General features: G+C 40.0%; 1 protein-coding gene across 3 annotated transcripts in view; it reads left to right on the forward strand.

The window, feature by feature from the left end:
• mdga1 (MAM domain containing glycosylphosphatidylinositol anchor 1) overlaps positions 1 to 18,546 on the forward strand; it is a 186,264-nt gene that overhangs the window by 51,527 nt on the left and 116,191 nt on the right. For all 3 annotated transcript variants that reach the window (XM_079340221.1, XM_079340222.1, XM_079340223.1), the window contains exon 4: positions 17,705 to 17,879. In XM_079340221.1, the coding sequence (XP_079196347.1) occupies positions 17,705 to 17,879 (175 nt within the window). The remainder of the gene's footprint in view (positions 1 to 17,704; positions 17,880 to 18,546) is intronic.

Genomic DNA, 18,546 nt, shown 5'->3' on the forward strand with positions numbered 1-18,546 from the left:
AAATAATGTACAAGACATCGTTACAATCATTTCAGTGCAGGTAATTATATTTTTCTAAATATAATAAATCACAGCAAGGATTGATGGTCAAGTTCAGTCTGCCACTGAATGTCCCAATGTCCTGTTTGGCTGTACTGTCAACATGTAAAGAATAACAAATGCTCTTATACTGAACATTCTGTGTTTAGAGTAAAGCTGATTATTAGCGTAAAGAGACCATGGCCTTTACACTAATATAATGACATGTTCTGTGCATGAAATGTATTTAAGCACTAAATACACACACAGACACAGAGCAGCAGAAACGGCCAAAAATGGACACGTCTGGTTTCCTGGGCTGAACCTAGAGGGAAAGCATATTTAGACAAGGATCTGTCTCTCTCTGTCGCTGTCTGTGTCTCTCTCTCTCTGTCTCTCTGTCTCTCTCTCTCTCTCTCTCTCTCTCTCTCTCTTTCTCTCTTTCTCTTTCTTTCTCGCTCTTTCTTTCTCCGCGTGTGTATGAGTTGATGTAGATAGATGCAGACTGAACTAAGGTGACTGCCGTGGGATTGTGTGTTTTGTATATATTTATGTAGGAGTGTGTGAGGTGAGAAAAGCAGTGTTCCTCACGGGTGCATGTCCACTGGCATCACATCATCATGAATAAAACAGTGGCCGTGTGGAGGCCTTGTTTTTTTTTCTTTTTTTTACTGTTTGTGTTTTCGTGTATGCAGTGTGTGTGTGTGTGTGTGTGTGTGTGTGTGTGTGTGTGTGTGTGTGTGTGTGTGTGTGTGTGTGTGTGTGTGTGTGTGTGTGTGTGTGTGTGTGTGTGTGTGTGTGTGTGTGTGTGTGTGTAAGAGGCATATGTTTATGTGTGTACTTAAGGGCAACTTGTTCATTTACACAATGCTGCAATATCTGATTACAAATTAATAACTGGCTGTCATGTCTTTCTCTTTCGTCCTCTCTCTCTCTCTCTCTCTCGCTGTCTCTCTCTTGTTCTCTCTCTCTCTCGTTACCTCTCACACACACCCACACACGCACATGAACACAGATGCACAACCTTTTCAGGCCTGGTTCCCTTGAACCAAAGCAGACCAAGATTGTCCAACATCATAGTAATGATAATCATTATAAAAATGTTCTATGAAAAACACATACTGCACAAGTTTATTCCCCTGGAGCTGTTCAAAGATGTAGGAAATTGCGTCAGTGATTGCTTGTTCTTCGGGTCGGAGGTGGAAGTCTATTTTGAATAATGATCACGTCGGCCACATTGGCAGAATATAAAATGTATATAATGTGTGCACAAACAAGACTTGAACTGCCCCTGGCAAAGAGACAACGGTTGAGTTAGTGTGTCTGTGAATACAAATGTGTGTAGTTTTCTGCTTCTTTGCCTGTGTGAAAATGTGGATCCACAATAACAAAGAAAGATCGGCCTATACAAAGAAAAGGACCACACTTTGAGACAGAGAGTTTTAACAATGACAACATTAAGAAGCTCAATCCTCTTGTTGTTTGAAAAGGTTAATAAATCATATCATGATTAAATGTGTAGAGGTCACATTGTTGATTATATATTCATAACGTATAGAAAACAAGACAGTAAGAGTTAGCAATGTGATTGGACTCATTTGTCATCATCAGTTTTCCAAAATCAAACAAAAATATCTTTGTTTGCAAAATCATAACTATTACTACAAGTGGAATTTTTTAACCATACCGTTCACATCTGTCACTGGCACTTTAGATTTGCAGGAACTAGGTGTTTTTCTCTGTACAAACATACAAAGCCCAAAATAAATCAAAAGGCTGGAACTTGTTGAAAGACATGTTCTGGATATATTTTGCACTTTGGAGCAGATTCTTCCCCTTGAATTAAATTTATTACGATGGAGAAAATGGTCTTCAGGAAAGGTCCCATAGTCTAAAGAAGACATCATTATGAAGTATGTCATTCGAGCTGAGATTATTTTTTTGGTTTTGCTGATGAACACAGTGCCCTAGGTCGACGGTAAAGTTCCCATGAAAAGGCTCGCAGGATGCTCTTTCCTGCCACGTGTTTTCTCGGGAGGGGCTTGGACTTTTCAGGTACATTGAAAAAAAATTACAGAAGACAACAGCAAGTAAACCAACCCCCAAACCAATACACCATTCCATATTGCAAACAAAATTCCAATGACATCATCCACAACCATCGGGTGGAAGCACTGTACTGACCCTCTGCTCTTAGAGAAAAGAGCAGATGGATGGAATCATTGAGGAAGTACTTCATAATATCCGACATGGAATGCAGGATTAGTCATCAACATTTTTTTGTAGGAAATGCCAAACCTTCAAAAACTATAAAGGAACACCTACACAACATATATGTATTTGTTGGGCCAAATAGTTTAAACTCTAGATGTGATTTAAAACATCACCAATGCAGCTAATTTGAAGCTAGTGAGGTTTAAACACACTCCTCCTGCAATGAAACACTTGCAAAACATGCAGTAGATAGCTGTTGTGAAGATGGTGGCATTTTGACTCATTTAGATGCAGGAAGAGAGCGATGACGACACAGCGGTTAGATACGCACAACATGATGAAGCCATGCAAAGACAATAAAAGAGAAATTTAATAATGAAAGATTATGATAACAGACTGGAATGTAGACAGAAGAACAATTCAAAGTCAAGTTAATGTGTGTGTATGTGTGTTTGTATGTTTGTGTATGTGTGTGCGTCTCCACCAACACGATGCATGACTATCTTGCTGCACAGAAAATGTAGCACAGGACATTTGCATTAGCAAATTCAAAAGCATACATTTTATATCTGGGGAACCATACATCCTCGAAGCTGCTGCACTAAGTAAGAGATTTTGACTGTCTGACCTTTGTCACATGTCATTCCCCCCGCAGGCTCATTTAGCTGGATGGTTGAATCTTAAAAGACCTTTAATGTCAAAATTGGTCAAATATGGTTATAGGACAATCTCGAACATTAAGCAGGCTTGTCAGATAAGTGCCATGTTCTCAGGCTGTGAGCACAGAACAGATTAGAAGTAAACAGTGACCCTTGTCCCAGTGTGTTGTGCTGGAGCAGCACACTGCAGCATTCTGCAGTCAGTCCCATTGGGCTTACAGAGTTTCCTCCGCACTCCATCGGCTGTATTGATAATCTGATCCCTGTCACCGCAGCTCTCCTTCACCTATCCTTACAGTTTTCTATAACTCCTCTTCTTCAAAAAACAAACTTGGGCTGTTCCACAACTACAGTACAAACATTTTAGATTTTGCATGGATTCATATGGTTAGAATTTTCCAGTGTGAGTAAAATGCCAACTAAAACTAAAAAACTTTTTTTCTTTTTTTTTTATTTCTTTACTGCCATTTGAAATAAAGGTCCAGAAAAGAGAAAAAAATACCAAAAAAAACACAAAGCTCAAAGTGCTCAATGGAAATCGACCGTGACATTGACCTATTGTAGAAGTGCTCCAAGCCATTTCTTCCAAAAATATGTTTATAATTTAGAATGAGGAGGTTGGTGTGTTCTGGTATGCTTTACACGTGGTTATTTGCTGACTCTTGTATGTGTGTACATAAATGAAAAGTGGTTAACTTCGCAGTATGAGAGAGAGAGAGAGAGAGAGAGAGAGAGAGAGAGAGTGAGTGTGTGTGTGTGTGTGTGTGTGTGTGTGTGTGTGTGTGTGTGTGTGTGTGTGTGTGTGTGTGTGTGTGTGTGTGTGTGTGTGTGTGTGTGTGTGTGTGTGTGTGTGTGTGTGTGTGCAGGGCAAATTATTTCACAGTTAAAGTGCCATAACATAGGCCATTGATTGAATAATAGACACTTAAAGTACAGTAATACATTTTTTAAAGCTGTTTATTAAAACATCTTGGAAGTAGTGAACAGTGAGCAGCAGTAACGTGATTATTGCACAGTGTATTCCCGTTTGTTGGGGGGTGATGTTTATGGGTTCAGGAGTTTGTCTACGGCTTTAGGAAAGACGTTGTTTCTTAGTCTGTTTGTCCGTGTGCGTATGGTTCTGAGTCAGCCTGAGGGAAGGGTGGTGAACACACACTGTCCGGGGTGAGATGTGTCATTTCAGATATTTGTTGAGACAGTGTGAGCAGATGTTCCTGAGGGATGGGAGAGGGGAGCCAACAATCCACTGAGCTGTTTTGATAATTCGTTGACGATCTTTCTTTTCTGCTGCAATGCAGCTGGAGTGTCAGCCAGTACATCCGTATGTCAGGATGCTCTCAATTGTGAGCAGAAGAAGTTCTTCAACAGAACGTGTGGAAGTCTGTTGCACCTCAGGATCCTCTGGAAAAAGAGGTGTTGCTGTGCATTCTTTATTATGTGTGAGGTGTTCAGGCTTCAGCTCAGGTCCTTTGAGAGGTGCACTCCCAGTAACTTAAAGCTAGCAACATGTTCCACCTCTTCCTCATTTATGTGCAGACTATTGTGGAGTGTTTTTTGTTGTTTCCTGTTGTCAATTATTTTTCCTTGGTTTTTCTTTGTGTTGCTGTGCAGGTTGTTGGTTTTGCATTAAAACAGAGAACGTTTGAACCTCCTCCCTGTAGGCCGCCTTGGAGATCAGTCCTTCAATGGTGGTGTCATCTGCACATTTGAAGAAGGCGTTGGAGCTAAGGATGGGTGTACAAAGAGCAGAGAATGGGACGTAACCTTGGGTTACACCAATGTTGAGGATTATGGTGGAGGAGATGCTATCTCCCAGCCGATGGCGTTGAATAAAGGGCTGAAGTCAACAAACAACGTTCTGACATAGGTATTGGGCTGTTCCAGGTGGGTGAGGGCAGTGTGTACTGCGAGGGAGATGGCGTCATCTGTGGATCTGTTGGTCTTGTAGGTGAAGTGGTGTTGATCAAAACATTGGGGATGCTGGATTTAATGTGGGACAGTACCAATCTCTCCATGCATACTGGAGTCAGGGCCACTGGCCGGTAATGCGGTTTTCAGGCAGGTGGGGACTTTGGCTTGTTGTTGAGACTTGTTGAAGATTTCTGTACAGAAAACAGCAAGCTGGTTCGCACAAGCCTTCAGTGCTCCTCCAGAGACTCCATCTAGCCCTGCTGTTTTGCTGCAGTCTATGCTTTGTAGGGCCCTGCTAAGTCAATCAGTTGTGCTCTTAGATAGAAATGCACCTGAAAGGCATCATTGTTTAAAGCTTTAGCACACAAAAAAGCAGTGTGGTGAAGGGATTATTATTACCCTTGGCTTGTTGCCTTAAAGCAGAGGGGTGTCGATTAACGGCCACTGGGCAGCAACTAAATGCTGGGCAAAAAGCGATCTTGATCGGATGTTGAATTGACATCTTTGGTAAGCTTTGAATATTTTGCAAAGGAGCATTCAGCCTTTTAAACATTGACAGATCTACTGCAAAGTATTGGATCAGCTGCAAAAAAGGTGAAAATCCTCTGCAAAACCAAATAACTTCAGGGCACCAAGCCACAGGGAAAGCATACTCCAGTTATCCTCAAATGTTTACTGAAACAAGGTAGCATAATTCCAACCTTATAAATGGCATCCCATCTACAAGCCAGATGTCACTGTGGCCCTGAAAAGCATGGCAAAGCACTGAATTTGAACCTGTATTTTCAGAGATTCTAAATATCTCAACCTTTAAAGATGAATATCTCTTATGTGTGATAGGCAGCTGTAGCATGTTTAACTATATTGTACGGATTACATAGGACATTTTTTGTGAGGATACAATTTAAACTGTCAGGATTGTCAAAAGCACATTGTCAAATTTGTCCATGTTGTTTAATATTCAGAAAATATTGGCATTTCTTTAACACCCTATCTATTACTAAATCTTAAAAAATACAGTGCCATTCCCATTCATACAAGCACTTCCATGTAAGAGTAGATGTAATATTTTTAAGCATATTTCAGAAGCAGACTCGTCAGTCGGCATTCCTAAATTTTCGTCCGAAAGAAGAAAAAAAGGACACAGCAGTTAAGCAGCTTGTAAAGTGAAACGTGTCTTTTTTTTCCATGACAAAAAAAAAAAAAAATTCTCACGTTGAAGTTTTTAGCGGCCTCCAGATTTCAAGACACACATAATATTCCAGTCAATTCTTCAGGCTGCTGTGCGATTATTTATTGATGTACTCCAGTTTAGCGTAAATGTCCTCATAATGCTCTCTGTATTCATTCTTCAGAGAAACAAATTTGCGGCGACAACATTTTAATACATTTACTGATAAACACACTCACCACAAAGCCGACCGCACAGACTCTTTAAAAACATTAGAGCTTCATATTTTATGAATGTAGTTGAGCTGTTTCGTAGTTCAGGATCTTTTATCTGTCTCTTTGCTTTCCAGCTTTGGGAGAGAGCGGCTTGTGTCCCACATTCGGATGGCTCCACTTAAGATCATAGGAATATGATGTATGAGCTCTGATTGGCAGTGGATTTTTCCAGCTTTCTTTGGTACTACCAGGAAAGAACTACTATACTGTGTATTATTTTTTAATGCAAAGGCCATTATGTTCCCTAAACTTTAATCCACAGCAGCTCTGACTGGGATGATGTAGACTCTCTTTATCGCTCCTCACCTCTGTCAAAAGAAGGATCCAATTTAGCCATGTGAGGCCAGACCAATAAATATCTTCTTTACTAAGAATGAGTCTGATTGAGGATTTATCCAATCTTTTATCATGACTGATTGTTTACCTTTGCCGGAGCCTGATTGGATGGAAAAGAGAGCTCTCACCCTGATCCATACCGAGGACAGAGGAATCTAATCATTTCTCTCTCTGTCTCTCCTTCTTTGTCTGTCCCTCTTTTTTTGTTGCAGTCTTTTCCTCATACGATCGCTTTCTGTGCCAGCCCTTCTCTGTCTTTCTTACTTTTCCTTCTCTTCACGTCTTTCACTTTGTTCTCCCTGCAGTTCTTTTATCCTTCTTCCGTCTTATTTCCTCTTCTCCAAACAAATCTTTTCTTCATAACCTTCTCATTGTAGATCGCCTGTATTGTATTCTGTCTTCATTTCTTTAAGCCTTTCTCACTTCTTTATTTTCTCCAAACTTCAGACCAACTGTAACATGGCCTACATCAAATCAGAAACAGTTAAGCCACCTGAATGATCTGCTTACTGTAGGAAAAGTGGATTTCTGTGCATGTTTCTGCAGAAAGAAACTCAGCGGCTGGAATTGTTTCGCTTTCTCTTCTCCTACATGACCTGAAACCATTTCAACACATTTACAACATAGCAGCTTTAAATTCGGCTGAGACAGTGTTATGCAATGATTTTGTGTTCTACTTGAATGCAGAATGCCTCATCAACAAGGCCCAGGACTCCTGCTGACATTAACACTCAACTCTCCCTTTGGACAATTTGGGCTTCATTAATAACTTCATTTCTAACATTTTAATTCAAACTGTTTGGATGACTTTTTCTTCACATTATGCCTGTATGCATTGTGTAGTTTTAAATTCATTATTTTAGTGATTTGTCCGTCCATCCTCAACACCAGGGCCACATACTTAATTCAAAACAGTTTAATAAACTACCGTTCTTATCAGATTTATTCTACATCTTTATTTCATATTTAAATTAAGTATCAAACTTTCATAATATCCTTTTATTTTTTTGATGATGCTTACGTACAAATATACAAAGCACAAATTCCTAATTGGCGAGAAACACTTATTCGAGTTCTACATTGTCTTCCTATCAAGCACAGAAATTATTCCTCTGAATATTTTAAGACTCCTCGGAGAAAAACATCAAGAAAAAGAGTCACACTAGAAAAAGCCAGTGTTAGGGGTCACCTAGGAGGTGCTTGTCGCATCACTGAAGTTAACTCCAGGGACAGCGGGGCTTTTAGTTAACAAAGCACTGTAGTCCCACTCACAAAGCATACTTGTTAGGCACACACACACACACACACGCACACACGCACACACACACATACACCTACACAAACACACACATACACACACACACACACACACACACATACACACTCTCTCTCTCTCATGGCTTCTTCAAGAACACAATAGGAGGGTAAATGGTTTTTCTGAAAGTGATTCCTACCTCCTTATTATTTATTCATGGATCTGCTGGTCATTGCAACCTTGAGACCGTGTGTGTGTGTGTGTGTGTGTGTGTGTGTGTGTGTGTGTGTGTGTATGATGAATTCTATAAGAGAGGAAAAAGGTAGGGAGAGCCATAGAAGGGGAAAAGAAAGAAGCTGGGAGGAGGGGAGGCGAGGGCTGCGGTCTGGAATATGGGTTTTGGATTTCCGTCCTTGAGGGGTGAGTGGAAGGCGATCGATATTGAGGCTGAAAGCAAGGCTGATCGGGTGGCAGCACGAGGCTGCACAGGCACTCAGCAGGAACACGACCTAGACGCAAACAAGGTCACTGCCTGACCCCTAACCGGATAGAAGGATAGAAAGAGAAGGAAGAAAAGACAAGAACAACAAAATCTCTCAGGATAGAAAAATGATTTTGGGGTCTTGATTGACAGCTGACAGGTTTTCTTGTGGAATTATCAAACATGGAAGCAAAATATAGGATATAGATTGGGAAGGCGCATGATAAAAGAGATGAGACAGGGATATAGGAAAACGAGAAGAGCATACAGCATCTTCAGACATGAGCATATTAAATTTTTAAAGCACATTTCCACATGTAAAAGAAGACAATGAAACATTTACTCTTTGAAGTTATCACTTTAACCCTCCTTAAACAGAAGTGTAAGTCTAAATACGACACCATATGCTCAAGATATTGAAATAAGTGTACTTTCTAGTTTGAATAGTGTGAAAAAAAGAATAGAATATGCAGAACAACTGACAGATAGAAGTAAGGAAACAACATAAAAGTTTCTAAATTCTGTCCGTGAAATGGCTGACCATGGATGGAAATGAACTGTCACTGACATGGGTAAAGCTTTTGTGCTGCGGATTAACTAGGTGGAATTTCTGCTTTTCCTCTGATTTAATGAAGTGTTTGCATAAACTATGCAGGCTTATGAACCTTTCCACTGCAATCACTTATCTAACTCTTGATGAATACAAAATTGAACCGAAGCTTTTATGCTGCGTCTTTGTGTCACTTTAGCCCACACTTTAGTGTAGAAGAGAAATCTAGAAATAACACAAACTACTTGCGATGCCTCTGTGAGTGAGTCTTTACAGCTGTCCTTGACTACTTGAGCTGAGAGTGATCAGATTAGATAGCTAAGCATAAATGAAAAAAAAATATAGGAGGTGAGAAGTCTTAGACTCTATACCTTGTCTGTATGTTTGAGTGTCTCTATCATGTCTGCTGCCATGGTAACCCACTACTGTAGAGAAAAGTCCCCCTCTGAGGCCAAAAGCAATAAAGACCATGTCTGTAAGTTTGACTGTCTGTCCTCTAGAAGTAATGAAGTTGTGGGACGACGTAGATTGCCTATATTGAGTAGTGGCGAATTGATAAAAGGTTTTTTCTTGGTTATATGAGTCATCAGTTACTGCTGGCTAATAAAAGTCTGATAACCTTTCTTACATCTAAACAAAGGAAGCAGCTCTGAGGGGACCTTTACCTGAACTTAGTTAAAAATGTGTGTCAAGAAATGAAGGACTCAAACTATCAGCTTTAACAATCCTGGCTGCAGTTGTGCTGTCACTTTTCATTTTGAGTAATCTTTTAAAACAAGCCTGTTATGCAGAATTTTTGTTGTTAACCAAATTTCAATTCACCTTAGTAACCATTGTTTGGTCGTACTAAGTGGGGAAGGGGACCACCTAGGGCTGCATCTCTTATTGTGCCCTCTGAAATACAGCATTCTTCAATAAATTGTATAACATGAGGTACACCTGTATACACAGTACGATGAATACTGTCCATCTAAACCAGTCTTTCAAATGTAATATTTTATGGATGTAAATGGATAATTCAGTAATGGAGTGGGTAATATATATGTGTGTATATATATATATATATATTTTTTTTTTTTTTTTAAATTAAAGGCATTATATTGTGCTTTATTGAAGCTATTTCTTTGTTTCTTCTATCAATTAAACCTTTGCAGTTCTTTTAGAAAATATATCACCCAGGTATTTTCCCTAATTCCTCTAGCTTCAATTGTTCTGCTCCACACACACACACACACACACACATACACACACACACACACACACACACACACACACACACACGTACACACATACAAAACGGTGGGAGCTCAGATTTCGCTTGTGCCATTACATGCTTGTGCTAATCATCCATTACTCATTACAACTAACACCCGCCAATAGGGCAGAGCGTGTACAGTGGGGGCTGACACTGCTGCTGACGCTTGTCGACACACAGGCTTTTGGAGAGAGCCGCTTATGTCAGCTCAGACTGTCTGCCCTGGTTTGATCTGCTCTGAGTCAAGACATCGGATGGTCAAGTCATGCCATGCCATAAGTATTAAGATTACAAAGACAAATAAATATGATTGACAAGAGCTGTGAGATCTTTTACAGAAAAAATTCGAGTGCCACGCAAACTCTGTTATTTATCTCTGTGACCTCTGCCTCCATGTGACCTCTGCCTCCATCCCCCAACAAGGGAAGTAAAATGGAATTTAGCTAAAATCAAGTAATGCCATGCTGTAAGTATTGGCTTCTTAAATCAAATGAAAACGAACAAACTAATAGAGAGTTCATTTCCTTAACAAGCGGAACAATCTCATGTAAATTTGGGATTATGCTTCTTCGGCTTCGGTGTCTCAGTTTTTCTTCAAACAAACACAAATTGTGCACTAGCATTGTGACCTCCTGAACACAGAAGGTAAATGTAACATTTAGTATCATTTAAAAGACCATGACGTTATCCTATATGCTGATGATTCCTCTCTTTCCTGTAATTCCATCACAGCCCCAGTCTCACATTACAGAGGCAGAAAAGGCGATAAAGGCATACATATTGTATGACAAGGTTAGGGAGGGCCAGGGGTGGTGGGGGGATGCCGTCTTCAATATCAATGAGTCAGGTTTATTGAGCTTTTTGCTGTGCCTTCTTGGCCCTTAAGAGTGGAAGGTGTTTCGAACAAACAGACTGGAGACAACTGTAGCTCAGATTAATTCAGACACAGTCACTGTGTAACATGACGTGTTTATGTGTCATCTTCATGTGAATTGGAATAGCACTCATTTAGTAATGATGTGCATTACAGTTTATTATACATAAAACAAGCAGTGGTTATTATACAGAGATTAAATACAAATCCACTAACTGAAAAAAACAATTAAAACCTTTATATAATCTTTATAAAATGGTCTTATTCCTTTAATGGACTCTGTTCCTCTTGTTGATCAGTCTTTATTTTTTCTCACGTGTGGAAGTCCTCTGTAACCTTTTATGCTCTTCGTCCCTACTTGCCCTCTCCGCTTTCTTGTAACTCTCACCTCTTCTTTTGTCTTCTGTTTTCCGGTCAAATTTGTTCGCCCTTTTTTATACATCCAAACTTAATCCTTTTTCAGTTTAAAAAATAAATAAATAAAGGAAACTCCCTGTTCCAACACTCTTTGCTCTCATCTTCTTGTGCCTGATGCTATGAATAAGCAAAGTCAGTCATGCTTGAAAATAAATGATAATGTTAATCTAGTCTCTTTTAACCATCCATTTAGTCTTCCTCTCCTCTCAGCTTTATCATTTCTAGCCCTTCATCTGTCTTGCCACTGACAGTTAATTAGAATAAATATCTCAGGTGCAGGTTTACTCAGTCTTCTACTGTATGTCATCCACACCTTGTCACTTTAAGTCACTTCATTTATTCGTTGTTTGTAAAGTGGGAGCAATTACCTTGCATGTTCTGTTCAAGCTGTTATGATCTACCTGCTCTTCCCCCTTTTTTGTTATTTTCTGCCTGTTTCTCCCATCCTCTTCAACACTCCCCTCAGACACTTCGTCCTGTGTGTGTGTGTGTGTGTGTGTGTACGTGTGTGTGTGGGGGGGTTCACGTCCGTGCCAAGTAGTATTCCCCGATAACAGGATTACCATCTTAAGCCTATTCTGGGTAAGTGAGCCAGTTGGATGGATAAAGCACTGTATCGTCGACTCTGCTGGCGTTACATCAAGAAAAGAGTAAGAAAAATTGCAAAAGGCAGGCAGAAAGTGAGCTCTTGGTGGGTCTCTGAGAGGGAATATAAAGGATTCACACTCTGTAACACCCCAGGAAGCAGCGGCGGTGGAGAGGAGTGTAAGCCTTTGCAAGCTAAGCATTGCTTACAGTGATGTCAAACAAGGAAGGATTGAACTTTTCACTCAAAGGTTTTACTCTGTGTTTGATGGTTACTTACATGGAAGGTGAGCTTTGCAAAGACGATTCACTATAAAGAAGATGTAGGAGTTTAAGTTGAGAATAGCTGGATTGTCATTAATTAAAGCGTTGACCATGCTTTAAAATCTGGTGTTGTATTCATCATCAACTAAGGAATAGTTCTAATTATAAGTTATTATGATAATAAATGTGGCAAGAGAATTCATAACGTTTTATAAAATCTGGCCAGGGACAACAGATGACTTTTGGCTAACTCTGGCATATTTACAAGAATGTTTAATAATATGCTCTGTCTTTGTGAAATGAAATGTCAATACATAAATACAGCATTTAAGTTTTGGTTGCTCCTCAATGAAAATGATGCTTGGCACTGCCACAGCAGGAATGATATGTTGTCATCAACATGACATGTTTCGTACATGGTTCTAAAGAATGGCAGTGCATCTGTCCTTTTTGAACAGAGTCATATTAGAGTCGTGTTGTTTTGCTTTACTCTCTAAAAGAAAACCTGATGGTTGACAAGGATGAAAGACTACATAAATAATAGATGAATACCCACTACTGTTAACATGAATACAATCTATTTTATTCTTGGCTAAATGGTTATTTAGTTTTAAGGCCATTGACAGCAGGGCTTGCGTGTCTGACGGTCATTGGAGCATGTCTGCTGGATCCTGTAGCTGTCACTCTGAGGAGTGAAGTGAGAGGCTCAAAGATACATCGGTGCGTGCTTGCATGTTTGTGTGTGTATTTGTGGAGGAGAGGACAAGCTGGATGAGAGGCGTTAAAGCACAATTGGTAGACAGAAGAGACAGAGGAACACAGAGGGGGGGATACAGGCAGGCACACTGACAGAGACATGCTTGTATACAACAAGGAGAAGGAGGCAGAGAGTTATCTCGACAGACAGCTGCACACCTCTGACCTGTCAGGGTGTTTGACACACATTGGCCCTCTTCTCTCTCATCAACTAAAGAAAGTCACACCTTGTTTTCTTTTCTTTAACAAAAGATTAGCATGGCTAATTTTTTTGTGATTAGCCATGATGTAAAGTATTTGCATATTTGTCTCCAAGCATAAAAAAGCTTTGTTTGTGAGAACTATGTTGAATTTTGAAGCTGGAATTTATTGCCAGTTATTGCAGCTCACACAGCAAAATTCAATTCACCCCATAACAGATGCCCTTCAATAAATCCTACATTATGAAGCTCATAATGCTTACTTTTTGTGGACAGTTTGTCAGAGATGTGGTGATTATATCTTTTTTGCAGGCAGGGCTTCACAGAGTGTATACAATGTGTTGTCCACTCTGGAAAAAAAATGTTTAGAAGCTTCATAAAGTTATTGTTTATTGCAGAGTTGTTGTATTGGATTGCAGTAGCTTTAAAAAGGTGTATGACCCTGGGTGTTTGTTAAAATATTTTTCTTTATGTGGCTGGAGATTCTGTGAGATATTGCCGAGAAAATGTTGACTTGCTTTTTAGGTCGCAATGTGGATGACGATGTCAATAAAGTCTATTTATTTCAGTTACAGAAAACAGTATATTTAACAACAACTCATCTCTGATCCAGTGTAAGAAGCTGCTGCAGAGCACTGCTGCTAAATGTACTGAAGCTCTTTAATTTGAACCTAAAGCAGAAAACGCGAGAAGAGATATTGTCTTCACTGAAGTTTTTAAAATTGAAACATCAAGGACAAAGGGGAAACAAGGGAATGTGTTTACCGATGTTTGCAAGTCTAATTTATTGACTTTTTTTTTCTCAGCATCACACATTGCAATTATCCGGCAGCTCTCAGTTTCAATTTCCACGTCCTTATTTAGCAGTCTTTGATGCAACATCCTGAGTTTCTACGGCGACATTAAACACGTTGTGTCTGTCATGGCTGCAGCCAACTGGACATGTCCTGTAAGAACTGTAAAATTGCAGATTTCTAAGGCTCACATTACTATTTGAAATATTTGAGGTAATACTCGACAACCGAAAATTTATAACATGGGTTCCGTCATTTATTTATTTCAATATTTTGTGTAAAAATTCTACATATTTTACCTTCAAAGAAACCTCCATGAGTTGATGGGAGGCAAACATTGTGTACACGCATGTCACTGTGAGTGATGATCAAACAGCATACGATCACTAATAGAATGTACTTGGCCACTTGTCTTTCGTCAGGTTCTTGAATAACCACAGCTAATGCCAATAAAGCCTAATAGCACCCTCTCCCAAACTTCCTATAAAAACCCACATAAAATATTCCTTTATTTCCTCCTGCTTTACTCTGACAAGGCAGTTCCTTTTTCCTCTGCACTGTTTCTGTTCTCCTGTTGAAACATCTGTGTCCTAGACAGCATACAGCTCCCGACTGAATACAGAAACAGCGAACAAAACCTGCTGCATTTCATGTGGAGCTGGATCCCAGGGGAGCCTAACGCTTCCCTTCCACGTAAGAGACTTCTAACCAAATGTAAGAGTGATTATTACAAAAGAGTCTGACTCAACAAATGCATCTTCATCTCTTAGCATGTGTGGGACACAGAGCGTAGTGGAAATGTGTGGTGTCTTTTTTTTGTGTGTGTGAGTAAATGGATGTGCAAGATTTGATGACTAGTGAGTGTTTGGCTTTCTTGTACTTTGTAAAGAAATAACAGGCAGGAAATAGAAAAGTGCCTAGACAGAGATAAGATTATGGGAGAGAAAGAGGACTAAAAGAGATATCCATACCAATCCATCGAGATCTAAGGGGAATAAATAGACTGGTGTCACACATCTATTGAAAGGAGAGGGGAGAAAAGTTGTGGAGGGACATTGAAAAAGGTCAAAGAAAGAATGCAAGTGAAGCAGCTGGTGTCACAGGCAGATATAGACTCATCTCACTTTCATCTGCATCGCGCACAATATACCCTTTATTCACAATATTACGTCTCTCCATATCACTTCGTTTGCCTCCCTGGTGTAGCGTCTCCCGGTGTGATCCACTTTTTCTCTTCCCATCATACAGCTGCCAGCGATACTGTATAAAATTACCTCTCGTTCGCACTCACTGAAAAAAAAAAGACAACATATCTTCCTTACACATAAAGTCTTTTTATACCTCACACGTACCCTCGTCTTACCTATTGTATTCCTTACTGACTCACAAAGTTTTTTCTTTCGTCACACTTTTATTCTCTTCACCTCGCATAGTTTTCTTATGCTTTACACCTCAGGATCTCCTTATATAACAATACTGGCAGCAGCATTATTGTAAGCTCATGTGCCTCTTCCGTCCCCATCGACTTTCTGTAATCTTTTGAGTGCAATTCATCATCCTGATTTTATGCTTAACCCATATCCCCCCCCAACCCCTCCAAAAAAAAAAAAAGTCACAATGTGCTTACAAAGTAGCATACATCAACAAGCAACAAGGAGCTGCTTACAACTGAAAAATGTCTTTATCTTACTTTTCTATTTTTACAAAACACCATCCACAACATTGCCGTTTAAATTCCTGTTTAATCCTTGAATAGAAAGTACAAAAGCAAGGGAACGGAAATGCACACTTAATGATCTCTCTGACTCTCCGTCACACAAAGGCCACACACATACACACAAAAACACAATACACAAATGCGCGTTTGCACGCACACATGCATGCAAACGGGAGTCACCAAACCATGGAGGGACCGGATACGGTTCATTGCTCACCTTGGCTTGGTTTGATCCATGGCAGTCAGCCTCTCAAATCCCTCCCTCAAACAGAGCTGAATAAACAGGCAGAGAGCGTTTACACAGGCACAGATAATCTGCTAATCCATACAACCTGCATTCTAACACCACACACACACACACACACACACACACACACACACACACACACACACACACACACACAACTGATGGCATCATACACTGAATACGTACATCACTGTGTACATATCCAGGAACACAAGCAGAGGACTGATTATGATGGTAGGAAATGACTACATACTATTTTATCCACATAAATTTGCATGCACACACACACACACACACACACACACACACACACACACGTATCAGTGACTTTTACCCATTATCCTGTCTGACCTCCTCGACAGGATGTGGTTGATAGTCTTGTCGATGTTGATAACAGACACATGGGTTAATAGGGATTAATGGACTGTACACACGCTGTTGCATAAACACATACACAAGAGAGCATGAATAACACTCCAGTGCTGATGCGTTTACAGGCTTTCATGTATCTCTGAAGTGTGTGTGTACGTGTACGTCTGTGTGTCTGATTACCCAAGTGAAAATATCATGTTGCCGTTTGCCCGGCAGCATTCCCACAGTTTGATGGAATAATTGAAGCGTGAAAAAGCCATATAGAGTTTGTCAAGTCTTAATGGTCTGAGTTAAGTATCATGGACACCACGAGTACCAGGCTTAGTGTCACCAATTTCAACTATTTGGTGCAGACACAGATTTTATCACAGAAGGCATAACTTCTTGTATAGCTTTGATTAGTTATTACAATGACCTTCCCAGTTAATCATTTCCTCTTGTTCTGAAATGTCCCCAATGGAAACAAAGAAAGACGAGGCGTGCAATTTAAGAGGTGCATTCAATAATAAGACAATCTTCTTTTTTTTTTGGAGACAATGTTGAGCGAGTATTTCTCCTGTCCTTGTCAAACTTGTCTGTTATTAAACCTTTCATCATTTATGTCATGGTTTTGGAATGGTTCAAAATACAAAACATGAATCAATCCATAGCTTTCAGTGATGTCATAAGCAGGGAGTGCAAAGAAACGCTCAGGAAAGTAAAACACAAGAGCTGCTGCACAGGCTTTGGGAAAAAATGTTACTATTTCTTGTTGACAAAGTTATCAATCCACAGAAAACTGAGGTTTAAAGTTCAAACTGGGCATAAATGTTCCAAGAGAAAACTAAAAACTGCAATGAAGAACAGGTGCAGCCATCAGGTCCCTGTATTACCAAAGTGAGAGCTATGTCTGCATTCTCGGCACAAATTCAAACAAGTTCCTTTTGTGTTTTGGTGCACTGTTTGTGATGTTCGTGCACAGGATCTCGAGGTGCAGCCAGGGGGAGGAGTTGCTGGTCAAGGGACTTCTTTTGAGTTTGCAAACATTCGATTTTGTAATATGTTGCTGTGGCTACATGTCTCCATTTTTTAAATTGGTTTGAAAATGAATAGTGTCCATAGATATTGAGATTTGCTCGGTTAAAGAAATGTTGGAGTTTGTGCTTGTTTGGGTTTTTTACCAGTACTGAATAATGTAAGTTTTTTTGGAAATCAAATGTCAAAGTCATATTTCACACTCTTTCACACTGTTGCAATGTTGACTTTCGTTAAACTGACTGATAAATTGATTCATTCGATCTTTTGTTGCACCTTCTTTTTACCAATGGCGTCTTTGTGTATTCAACCCTGTTTCCTGTCCTTTCTCTCTTCTAGATACGATGGACGAAGACGGCAGGCAGTGCATCAGACAAGTTCCAGGAAACATCCATCTACAACGAGACTCTGCGCATCGAGGGGATCCTGAGGGTGCAGGGGGGTCGCTACTACTGCAAGGCCGACAACGGGGTTGGGGTGGCTGCCATCAAGTCCATCCGCGTAGATGTGCAGTGTAAGTGGGCAGGGAGAAAGAGGAACAAATACTCCTTCCACTTTAAGACCACAGCTCTATCACTTCAGCTATTCCCACCGCTAAAGCAGAGCGAGATGGGGGAGAGATAGAAAGATTGGAGAGGGGAAAGATGAAAGACAGATTGGATGGATGATGAGATCTCAGGTGGGAATGGCTTCCAGGAGTATCTGAGGACTTGGTAAGGCTGAAAAAGCATGGTACAAAGATTGGTTGGGGGATCAATCAAAGGCAAGCAGTATTCGAAAAAGTATTGAATAGAGACTCAGTTAAGACAAATATCTCAATTTTTAATGCTCTTTTCCCTTAAGTGTACCTGTGGTTTATTTCCCTGCAGGTGTGTGTATTCCACCAGTAAGGGTAATTAGAGAAAATTATTTTTTTAAATCAGATACTCCTGGAACAAAGTGAAGTCTGTGGACGTATCAAGAGTTTATATCAGTTAGTCCAGGTGGTACGGGCTCCCTGACCCACTGTTTCTCAACCGACTCTTGGCCTTTATGCTTTAACAAAGGAAGGAAATTAAAAACTGAAAACACCTGCTATTAGCTTCACGTCAGCCACGGTGTTTGTGTGCTGTTTAGCTATCACTATTCCATTGTGACATATCCTATGACAGTATGTTGATAAACAATAGTGATAATCACCT

The sequence above is a fragment of the Symphodus melops genome (genome assembly GCF_947650265.1).
Source record: "Symphodus melops genome assembly, chromosome: 3".
Lineage (NCBI taxonomy): Eukaryota > Metazoa > Chordata > Actinopteri > Labriformes > Labridae > Symphodus > Symphodus melops.